General features: G+C 46.0%; 1 protein-coding gene across 1 annotated transcript in view; it reads right to left on the bottom strand.

Moving 5' to 3' along the window:
* LOC133513104 (adenylate cyclase type 6-like) overlaps positions 1-12,286 on the bottom strand; it is a 66,439-nt gene that overhangs the window by 9,383 nt on the left and 44,770 nt on the right. Inside the window, exons 7-16 of the mRNA XM_061843490.1 lie at positions 11,057-11,184; positions 10,801-10,959; positions 10,555-10,696; positions 8,555-8,683; positions 8,421-8,449; positions 8,206-8,353; positions 8,024-8,121; positions 448-535; positions 254-370; positions 21-179 (exon numbers count right to left, since the gene is read on the bottom strand). Of these exons, the coding sequence (XP_061699474.1) occupies positions 21-179; positions 254-370; positions 448-535; positions 8,024-8,121; positions 8,206-8,353; positions 8,421-8,449; positions 8,555-8,683; positions 10,555-10,696; positions 10,801-10,959; positions 11,057-11,184 (1,197 nt within the window). The remainder of the gene's footprint in view (positions 1-20; positions 180-253; positions 371-447; positions 536-8,023; positions 8,122-8,205; positions 8,354-8,420; positions 8,450-8,554; positions 8,684-10,554; positions 10,697-10,800; positions 10,960-11,056; positions 11,185-12,286) is intronic.

The raw sequence follows: 12,286 nt of genomic DNA, 5'->3' as shown, positions 1-12,286 counted from the left end.
GGGCGGAGTCGTTTCCTCACCTCGGGAAACGGGCAGGAGGGGCCTTGACCGGGGCAGATCTCCAGACCGCCTTCGACGGACACATTCAATCGGCGGATCACGCAGGGCGTCACCATGGCCGCGGAGGTGTTTGACTTCTCCGCAACGCACTCCACTAAGCTCCTGGTGTCGCACGCAAACTGCAACGACCGTTTTAAAGTGTGGATTTATTTTTTCTTGTTCTCCTTTTTCGGGGGCCTCTTTTCAATCGTACCATGTTGACAAAGGCAGAGATGAAGACGAGGACGATGGTCAACACTCCGACCAGAGTGCTGTTGGTGCGAGACTGGACAATCTTCTTTGAAACTGTCTGCATTGCAGCAGGAAAGAGCTGCGAGACAAGCGAGCGACACCGTCAAGTAAAACAAAGCATTTTGAAAAATTGTAGCTTTTTATGATCTCTACTACCTTTATGCAAGAGTATATGGCACAGATGAAAAGGATGTTTGCCAGGATGATGAAGATACTGATGTAGATTCCCAGCATGACGGGAGTACTGCAAGAAAAAAAAAAAAAAAAAGTACAGTTGGAGAAACATTTGTCTGTTTTTGCACAGTACCCTAAGTGGTTAGTACATCTGTCTCGGAATTCTGAGGTTCAGGGTGTGAATCTCCGCTCCCCATATGGGTGTTCCGGCTGGCTCCCAAACTGCACTTTATACCCGGTCATCTTTAATACTGCACGGTGAGTAGTACGTGGCGAGACTCCCCACTTGTGTGAACAATAGTTGGGGTCATTTCCGTTACGAGGCTTATTATTATTATTATTTTTTTCTTTGGGAGTACAAGAAGATTTATATTTTGGGAGAGGCTATTGTTTGTTTCACGTCAACAACACGCTCAGCAATTGGGACACGCACATGTTATTGGGGTGAAGGCCACCACAGTATTTTAGAACGTGCAGTGCCTTGTTGGAAGTATTTGGCCCCCTTGAACTTTTCAACCTTTCGCCACATAAACTTCAAACATAATGATGTAAAATAAAAATTTTTTGGGTCAAGAATCAACAACTAGCAGGACACAATCGTCAAGTGGAACAAAATTTATTGGAGATTTTAAACTTTTTTAACAAATAAAAAACCTGAAAAGTGCGCTGTGGAATATTATTCGGTCCATTTGCTTGCAGTGCAGCAAACTCACTCCCAGACGTTCAGTGAGGATCTCTGAATGATCCAATGTTGACTTCTTCTTCTTTTCCTTTCGGCTTGTCCCGTTAGGGGTCGCCACAGTCATCTTTTACCATCTAAGGGTTCTCGTGCATCTTCCTCTCTAACGCCCGCAGTCCTCATGTCTTCCCTCACGACATCCATCAACCTTCTCTTTGGTCTTCCTCTTGCTCTCTCTTCCTTGGCAGCTCCATCCTCGTCACTGTTCCACCAATATCCTCACTCTCTCGCCTCTGGACATGTCCAAACCAGCGGATTCTCTTCTCTCGAACCTCGTCTCAAAAACATCCAACTTTGGCTGTCCCTCTAATGAGGTCATTCCTAATCCTATCAAACCTGCTCACTCCGAACAAGAACCTCAACATCTTCATCCCTGCCACCTCCAGTTCTGCTTCCTGTTTTTTCTTCAGTGCCACCGTCTCTAATCCGGACATCATAGCCGGACTCACCACTGTTTTATACACTTTGCCGTTCATCCTGGCGGAGACTCTTTTGTCACAAAGAACACCAGACACCTTCCGCCAACTGTTCCACCCCCGCTTGGACCCGTTCCTTCACTTCCTTAGCACACTATCCATTGCTCTGTATTGTTGACCCCAAGTATTTGAAGTCGTCCACCTTCGCTATCTCTTGTGTGAACCTCAACATCTTCATTTCTGCCACCTCCAGTTCTGCTTCCTGTTGTTTCTTCAGTGCCACCGTCTCTAATCCGTACATCATGGCCGGCTTCACGACAGTTTTATAAACTTTGCCCTTCATCCTAGCGGAGATTCTTCTGTAACATAGAACACCAGATACCTTCCGCCAACTGTTCCATCCCGCTTGTACCCGTTTTTTCACTTCCTTACCACAGTCTCCGTTGCTCGGTATTATTGACTCCAAGTTGACTGATGATGATAAATAGAATCCACCTGTGTGTAATCCGGTCTCCGTATAAATATACCTGCTCTATGATAGTCTCAAGGTTCTGTTTAAAGCGCAGAGAACATCACGAATACCAGGGAACACACCAAGGCCGGTTCGAAATACTGTTGTGGAGACGTTTAAAGCCAGATTTGGAGACAGAAAGATTTACCAAGCTTTAAACATCTCAAGGAGCCCTGTGCAAGCAATCACATTGAAATGGAAGGAGTATCAGACCACTGCAAATCGACCAAGACCCGGCCATCGCTCTAAACTTTCACCTCGAACAAGGAAAAGACTGAGCAGAGATGCAGCCAAGAGGCCCACGATCACTCTGGATGAACTGCAGAGATCTACAACTGAGGTAGGAGAGTCTGTCCAGAGGGCAACAATCAGTCGTACACAAATGGCGCCTTTATGGAAAAATGGCAAGAAGAAAGCCATTTCTCAGAGATATCTATAAAAAGTCTTGTTTAAAGTTTGCCACAAGCCACGTGGGAGACAAACCAAACATGTGGAAGAAGGTGCTCTGGTCAGATGAAACCAAAAATGTAACTTTTTGGCCACAATCCAATACGATATGTTTGGCCTAAACGCAACACGGTTCATCACCCTGAACGCACCATCCCCACTGTCAAACATGGTGGTGGCAGCCTTGTGGTTTGGCCCAGGGAAGATGGTTCAAATTGATTGGAAAATGACTGGAGTCAAATACAGGACCCATTCTGGAAGAAAACCTGTCGGAGTCTGCAAAAGACCTGAGACTGGGACGGAGCTTTATCTTCCAACAGGACAATGATCCAAAACATAAAGCCACATCTACAACGGAACGGTTCACAAATCAACGTATCTGGGTGTTAGAATGGCCGAGTCAAAGTCCAGACCTGAATCCAATCGAGAATCTGTGGGCAGAGATGAAGACTGCTGTTCACAAACGCTCTCAGTCCAACCTCACTGAGCTCGAGTTTTGCAAGGAAGAATTTCAGTCTCTCTATGTGCAAAACTGATAGAGACATACAGTATCCCAAGCGAGTTGCAGCTGTAATTGCAACAAAAGGTGGCGCTAGAAAGCATTCATGCAAGGGGGTGAATAATATTGAACGGCCCACTTTGCAGGTTTGTATTTGTTAAAACATTTTAAAAAAATCCAATAAATTTCCTTCCACTTCACAATTGTGTCCCACTTGTTGTTGATTCTTGACAAAAAATATGAATCTTATATCTTTATGTGGCGGCACGGTGGCTCAGCTGGTAAAGCGTTAGCCTCACGGTTCTGAGGTCCCCGGTTCAATCCTGGACCCGCCTGTGTGGAGTTTGCATGTTCTCCCGGTGCCTGCGTGGGTTTCCTCCGGGCACTCCGGTTTCCTCCCAGATTTCAAAAACATGCGACAATAATTGGACACTCTAAATTGCCCCTAGGTGTGATTGTCTCAATGTGCCCTGGGATTGGCTGGCAACCACTTCGGGGCGTACCCCGCCTCCTGCCCGTCGACAGCTGGGATAGGCTCAGGCACTCCCCACGACCCTCGTGAGGATAAGCGGTGAAGAAAATGGATGGATATCTTCATGTTTGAAGCCAGAAATGCGGCGAAAGGTCGAAAACTTCAAGGGGGGGGGGGCAAATACTGTATGATCATTGGGCAGACTCACTGGATAAAAGAAGCTGCTGTCTTAATATTTATGATGTTTCATCAAAGCGGAGGTCATCCCCAAAGGTCAAATCATTTTTCTGGACTATAAATGTCAAAAATAGGTAAGCGTGTAGATTCCTTTTCACCTTCAAGACTTGCCCCGAAAACCAGTCCGCGAGCTCTCTCAAAGCTACCACAAGTGGGACTTTAACTTCTTGAACGGAGGCAGAGGTTGATTACGAAAGGTTTTGAAGAAACATATTCTTCAAATCATCATGTGATCAACAGGAAGTGCCTGATATCATGAGTTCGGGTTTGGTCACGTGACGTTCAAGCGTGGACTTGGGACGTTAATTTCAGTCGACACCAGAGGGCGATATTCTCAACATGGCCTTTAATTGTCATTCCACAAACGCAATGCTGATCAGAATAGCGTTTTTTGGATTAGTGGGGGCACATATCAAATATATTTTTGCCCCCAAAATTGTTGCTACTCATCTAAAACAGAATGACAAGTAAAGCAGCATTCGATGCTGGGAAGAATGGAGTACGGTACTCTGTAGGTTGAAGTGAGGAGCCTTATTTGGACTGGCATACGCATCAGCAAACCTTGACCTATCCGCCAAGTATTCGGCTTAGCGTCACCACTCAAACATTTGTATTTGGTTTCTGTAAAATATGTCTCATTATTAATGTTCCCTCTAATTTTTGATGTGTCCGAGCAAACGCTTGAGGTCCTTGAGCGGTGAGCAACATTTGACGTGCCATTCATTGAAGTTGCATCCATCCGTCCATTTTCTTTGCCGCTTATCCTCGCGAGGGTCGCGGGAAGTGCTGGAGCCTATCCCGGGTGTCAATGGGCGAGAGGCGGGGTACACCATGAACTGGTCGCCGGCCAATCGCAGGGCACACGGAGACAAACAACCGCACTCACAATCACACCTTGGGGCAATTTAGAGTGTCCAATTAATGTTGCATGTTTTTTAGGATGTGGGAGGAGACCGGAGTGCCCGGAGAAAACTCACGCAGGCATGGGGAGAACATACAAACTCTACACAGGCGGGGGCAGGATCGAACCTGGATCCTCAGAACTGTGAGGCCAACACTTTACACTAGCTGACCCACCATGCCGCCCTGAACGCTTTTAACTTAGAACGGTTTTAAGTGTTTTTGAAAACTTACAATGAAAATGTCAAACTTGTGTTCTTTTAACTACACGACAAAATATATAAAGATAATAATAATAATAACAATAATAATAATCATAATAATATAAGTATGCCTAAACAGTCCAACCCAGCTTTATACTATGAACTATAAATTTGAAAGCCCTCTTCCAAATTTAATTCAATCGTCTGTTTTTCTCGGTGTAAAATTAATTATTGCTTGTACAATATCTTTTGCAGTGTCATGGTGACAGCTGAATGATGCTCCCAGTTTTATGGTGAATGCTATTTTTTTGCACGAGTAACATCATTGTAGTCTTTGGAAGTGAATTAGGTTCAATTTTCTACATTTAAACAATGGTGATTAACTCAGTCAGTACCGTAGTCACCAGTTGAAAAAGTTGGATTTGGTTCGTAATCGAACCCAGTGCTCTGTCTTAAAAGTTCGATGTGATACAAATAGTCAAATAGATATTTCTCTTGCACGACATGGCGCATTTACGTATCGCTAACCCGACTCTTCGGCATAAAACAGGACACACTTCATTCAGCAGGTCAGCCATACGCTAACAAAGTGAAAGTTGTTCTCCTGCAATGAACAAAGCACTGATAATAATGAAATCAAACTCAGAGAAGATACCTCTTCCTCACTTAACCGGGAACATACAGCCTTGTGTTTGTTGATATTGTCCAGATTTGGTTGTACGTGTGCTCTTCTGCAAGCCTTAATCCATCGTAAACACTTCGTCAACTGTGTTTTAGGCTTTGGGAAATGAATCAACCGGGCCCCTTGTAACCTAGCCGGATATCTTTCATCATATTTTCACATTCCCCAGCACATCGAAGGACCATTTTCCTCGAAACATTAACTTTTCCAAGCGCACGCTACTGACAACCAGCATTGCTTGTGGGACAACATGGCGGCAGAGGCGTGTCAAGACAATCCGGCTGTCTGATTGGCTATTATTGTACGAGTTATTGACAGGTCGGAAAGGGCCAATGTCGTCTTTCCCAGAAAATACAACGCTCTTCTAAAGTTCTCTCGAATTGAGGGATTTTGGTTACGCAGCTGCGTTGGACCAAAACAGGACACCACTGACAAACTTTACAAAAAAATCTGACTCATGGAAAAAAAAGTTTAAGCTAGTAACCTGGCAGGATATCTTTCATCACCATTGCACGTTCCCCAAGCCCATCTGAGGACCATTTTCTTCGTAACAGAAACTTTTCCAAGCGCACGCTACTGGCAACCAGCATTGCTTGTGGGACAACATGGCGGCAGAGGCGTGTCAAGACAATCCGGCTGTCTGATTGGCTATTATTGTACGAGTGATTGACAGGTCGGAAAGGGCCATTCTAACGGCTTTTAAATGACTTGTGCTGAACGTAACGCTTGATGTAGTCCAGCTTCCATTCTGTCCACACGTTTCCTTCCAAAAACTAACTTTAATTTGGCTTTGCAACACACTTTTAATACCAGAACTTTGTCGCTTGAAAAAGAGAACATTTTGTCCAGTTTCACCGCTTTTTCTATTTGAACATACTCTGACAGTCAATGAATCGTAAAAATCATTATCGAGGGTAAACATAAGCAGGACGTCTTGCTCATCTTCGCTGTCTGCTGCCCAGGCCGCTTTGTGAACCAGACACGGGCGGTGGGCGGCCCATGAGGACGCCATCACGGTCAACAACGCTGACAGGAGGCCGCGCAAGTACGTACGTGAATTGGCTCGACGTCGCAGCCAGTCACCCCTCACTCATTGACTCACATTGCAAAACGGCACAAACTGAATAGTCGTATGTTCCACTTTCAATCTGGGTTGGATTTGTATTTTTTGCGTGCGCACGACGCAGAATATCCGAGCACAGAAACCACATCAGCAGCTCGGAGGGAACATTGGTCATCACATGTTTGTCGGAGGAGCACAGCGTGTCCTGCTGGTTCCATATTGTGTGAAGGGGGGAACAAACGGGGGCCCGTGTTCTGGCAACAGTGCAGTGAGTGTGAAGGGTGACATTTGTGGCAAGTGAGACAACGTTTTGGTTTTTTTGTTTTTTCCCCACCTCAACATTTTCAGTCACTCCCTCACACTGAAGTACTGTGTACATTCTGCCAATAAATATGTCAAACAAATATGACACAAGATTCTTCTTGAAGGGGGGAAAAAAGAATAGAAACAGTGTACGCTAATGTCAAAGAAAATATTCCGATAAAACATCTGTTGACAAGGATGGCAGTGCAGCAAAAAGTAACACTTTACAGCAGAGGTGTCAAACTCAAGGCCCGGGGGCCAGATCCGGCACGGCTCATGATTTTATGTGGCCCGCCAAATCACGTGTATCAACTTTTTTTTTTGTTCAAATCTGTACCAAAATTTCCAATTGTCATATCATAAATGATACTGTTGCGCTATTACAAGGATTTTTGTGTGACCAAACAACAATAGTTGTAAAAACCCTTGAGTTCTGAGTCCAAAACTACTTCGTAAATTTCATGTGTAAATCTGTTGAGGCGGTTAAGGATTTTTATGGTCTCACAGCCATAACGGCCCTTTGTGGGAAACCGCAAGTACAATGTGGGCCGCGAGTAAAATGAGTTTGATGCCCTTGCTTGACAGTATTGTAAGTTTATTTGAAGAAGTCTCATGTTGGGCTCTTTTGTGTTCCACTGGGATAAGTGCATGGGAATACAGATCACAGGAGTCCCCCCCCCCCCCCCCACACACACACACACACACACACAATTAAGTGTATGACACATTAGAGTGTAATACGGTAATACAGTACAACCTCGGTTCTCGACCACAATTCGTTCCAGAAGGTGGATCGAGAAGCGATTTGTTCGAAAACCGAATTGATATTTCCCATTGCACGGGACACGTCTGCGTACAGAGGCTCGGTTATACACAATAACGACGCACGTCGTGGCTCAGCTGGTCGGGCCACGCCTGTTATGTTATTTCCGGGTCTTGTCCAGGGCGTTCGAGTAGCGAGTTTCGTTCGAAAAAAGAAGCAAAAAAAAAAAAAAAAAATCTCGAAATCTTCGTTCGAAAACCGATTTGTTCGAGAACAGAGACGTTCGAGAACCGAGGAGTCACTGCAACATGTATGCTACTCACTGTGGAAAAATAACAATCTGTATGAAGGATATGAAGCAGAATACTAGTAGAGTGCAGGCAACATATCCACCAAAACGGTCATCCACTTTCTTGGAATACTGCAAAAGTAGAAAAAAATGAGACAGATAAGAAGAAATGAGGTCATAAAAGCAAGCAGTGACGATTAAAAAAGGGTTTCGGACCTTCTTCTCCAAGCTCGAGGTTTGAAAGGTTAGTAGAAACTTTTTGACATGGTCTTTTCGTAGCTGGTCGATGCTCCGAGCGTCAATGGCTCGTCCCAGGAACTCGTCCACCTCGTCCTCCGGGTTCATGGTCTCCTGAACACCGCGGCTATAAAAGGGACGGATCAGAAGATGGAGAAAAGGATGGAAACAGTCCACACGTTTGCGGTACTTACTTGTCTTTACTGGAGGTTTCATCAATGCCCTGAACAAGACAAAAAAAAAAAAGGAACACAATCAAACACTCAAAAACGGCCTTTTCAAAAGCGTTAGACGGGTCCACACACGGCGTGTGTTGGTGGAAACTCACCATTTGTCTGAACACTTTGGAGTCTTTGGTCCTGGAGAACGTTCTGTCAGGGACCCAGCGTGGCATCAGTCCCTCGTTGGAGTTGGCTCTCGTCCTCTGCATCTTAGCCATCATCGCCTTTTCTTCCTTCTGCTCAGAGAGAAAAACATGAGGGCTTTACCAACTGTTGCCGCGCTGAGAACAACAGCGCGAGTGACGAAGTGCGACGTCCTTTGTGACTGTTCTTCGGTTCCGGAGCTCAAAGACTTTCTTGGCGTCGTCTCGCTTGCTTCATGATCTCACCCGCATATAAAGTGAAGAAAATAACTATTTGAACACCCTGCTAAATTGCAAGTTCTCCCACTTAGAAATTATGGAGGGGTCTGAAATTTATCGTAGGTGCATGTCCACTGTGAGAGAGATCATCTAAAAAGACAAATCCAGAAATCTTAATGGATGATTTTTCAACGATTTGTGTGATATAGCTGCAAATAAGTATTTAAATAAGACATCTGTCTATCAGCTAGAATTCTGACCCTCAAATACCTGTTAGTCCGCCTTTAAAAGTCCACCTCCACTCCATGTATTATCCTGAACCAGATGGACCTGTGTGAGGTCATTAGCTGCATAAAGACAACCGTTCACCCCATGCAATTGGTAAGACTAAAAACTTGTAACATGGCCAAGATCAAAGAGCTGTCCAAAGACACCAGAGACAAAATCCTACAACACCTGAGAAATTGCCAAGCAGCTTGGTGTGGGGAAAAAAATGGTCCACTGTTGGAGCAATCATTAGAAAAACATGACGGTCAATCTCAATCGGAGTGGAGCCCCATGCAAGATACCACCTCGTGGGGTCTCAATGATCCTTGGAAAGGTGAGGAATCAGCCCAGGACTACACGAAAGGACCTGCTCAATGACCTGAAAAGAGCCTGGACCGCCGTTTCCAAGGTGACTGTTGGTAAGATGTCATGGCAAGGAAGGTTCCCCTGCTTAAACTAGCACCTGCCAAGGCCCGTCTTAAGTTTGCCAATGACCATTTGGATGATACAGAGGAGTCATGGGAGAAAGTTTTGTGGTCAGATGAGACCAAAATGGAACTTTCTGGTCATAATTCCACTCACCGTGTTTGGAGGGAGACGAATGATGAGTTCCATCCCAAGAACACCATCCCTACGGTGAAGCATGGGGGTGGTAGCATCACGCTTTGGGGGTGTTTTTCTGCACATGGGACAATAGGACGACTGCACAGTTTTAATGAGAGGATGACCGCGGCCATGTATTGTGAGATTTTGGGGAACAGAGCATTGAAGATGGGTCCTGGCTGGGTCTTTCAACATGACAATGACCCAAAGCACACAGCCAGGAAAACCAAGGAGTGGTTCCGTAAGAAGCACATCAAGGTACTGGCATGGCCTAGCCAGTCCCCAGACCTAAACCCAATAGAAAATCTTTGGAGGGAGCTGAAACTCTGTGTTTCTCAGCGACAGCCAAGAAACATTTCTGATCTAGAGAAGATCTGTGTGGAGGAGTGGACCAAAATCCCTCCTGCAGTGTGTGCAAACCCGGTGAACAACTACAGGAAACATTTGAACGCTGTAATTGCGAACAATTTATTTGCAGCTGTATCACACAAATAAATCATTGAAAAAAAAAATCATACATTGTGATTTCTGGATTTTTCTTACGAGTACTCCTTTTACGGGTGGTACAGGGGTGTCCCACTGACTAAAGGCTCATATCAATACTTTTATCGTGACTTTGGTGGGAAAACTGCCTCTGCCTCAAAAGTGACGAAAACTGTGAGGGGATCATATGTTTCTCTTGCCAATGGAGAATGACTCATTAGTTTCCAAAAAACTTACCAGGCTGCTAATGCTCATCTATTACCTTTTCAGCGCAACTAAATCGAAAGCTTACATCAAGTGCCATTACTGCAGCGAAAAGCACATTTCACTGCATCATACTGTTCACAACGTACGACCTTTTCATCCCCATTGAAACCGTTTTGAGCACTGACCCTCTTTTGGCTGCAGCCGAGGACCAGGAAGGTCTCGATGCTATTCTCCTTGAGATACGCGTTTCTCTCCCCTCCAAAACCGGGCTCCACTTCATAGTCGCCGTTGAGATATTGCAGAGTGGCGTTGGTGATGTGGATTCGTCTGAAGGGAGACACGAGGTTCAGGAACGCCCGGCACGAATCCGAACTCGGGTCCACGTGAGAGCTTGGAACGTGTTTATTGGACCTGGTGCCGATTCCACCCACCCTGCTTTGCCTCCCGCTTCCATGTGATTAGCCAGCGTCACGTCGTTAGACCACACGTCAAACTGCCACTTCCTGAGTCCGAGGACGCCGCAGTGTACGCGGCCACTGTGGATGCCGACCCGCATGTTGACGTTAACTCCCGTCACCTCCCGCACCAGCCTGAGGACACAATGCCGAGGAGGTCAGTGCTTCCGACCCCCCCAGCAGCAAAACTAAACTCGCTAAAACGAGGCTTGCAATTTGTCTTTCTACTCACGAGATAGCCTCAATCATGTCCACGCCCATCTCGACGCAGCAGTGGGCGTGGTCCGCACGGGGCTCAGGAAGCCCGGACACACAATAGTAACAATCACCCAAAATTTTTATCCGCAGGCAGTGGTTTTCCTGAAGAAAAAAACATTTTGGGATTACCATGCTTTATTTGCAGCAATGGACACAAAAACATGCTGACGGTTTCCTTAAAGTGGAATTCCGGCAGTTTGGATCAGCAATGTATCCAATAGATCATATCATATGTACTGTACCTTGAAAATGTGACGTTAATCCTCTCTCACTTAATGGTGTTTTGAGAAGATTTTTATCGGCAATTACGAATTTTCATGGGCACCGCCATTTTGGCGAGTCACATGACCTACATGCGTGGATGTGACCTAATAGGCACACAAAGGCTCGATTACGTTAGGAAATGATTGTGGCCAGCGCTGATTTCACGGATTTATCCTCATCCGATGAAGAAATGGCAGTATCGGTTGATCGGGAAGATGGAGGAATACTGATACATACAGATTTGAACCTGTGGCTGTAAATAATGTTGACTATTCAGATGGTTTTTCAGACGGAATGACGCAAGCCGCGAGCAAACTCCGGCGACAGGCCGCGAGTGAGCTTCGGCGACCGGCCGCGAGCGAGCGCCGGTGGCGGGCTGCAAGCGAGCTCCGGCACTGGGCCGCGAGCGAGCTCTGGCGTTAGGCCAAAAGCGAGCGCCAGCGGCCGGTGATCGGCCAAGAGCGAGCTCCAGTGGCGGGCCGCGAACGAGCGCCGACAACCGGCCGCAAGCGAGCTCCGGTGGGGGGCCACGAGTGAGCTCCGGCAGCCGGTGACCGACCATGAGTGAGCTCCGGCGACCGGCCGCGAGCGAGCTCCGGGGGCTTTTGTTCGTCCAAAGAACCATCCGAATATTCAACACAGGTTCAAATCTATATGGAAGTATTCCTCCGTCTTCACTATCAACCGATACTGCTATTTCTTCACCCTATGAGGATAAATCTGAGAAATCAGCGCTGGTCATAATTGTGTCCTATCATAATCGAGCCAGGTTTGCGCGCCTATTACGTCACATCCGCACACGTAGGTCATGTGACTCGCCAAAAATGGCGGCGCCCATGAAAATTTGTAATAGCCAATAAAAATCTTCTCAAAACGCCATTAAATGAGAGAGGAATAACATCACATTGTCAAAATAGGGTACATATTACATGACCTATTG

This window comes from Syngnathoides biaculeatus, chromosome 2, assembly GCF_019802595.1.
Source record: "Syngnathoides biaculeatus isolate LvHL_M chromosome 2, ASM1980259v1, whole genome shotgun sequence".
NCBI lineage: Eukaryota > Metazoa > Chordata > Actinopteri > Syngnathiformes > Syngnathidae > Syngnathoides > Syngnathoides biaculeatus.
This window is presented reverse-complemented; position numbering and strand designations above follow the sequence as displayed.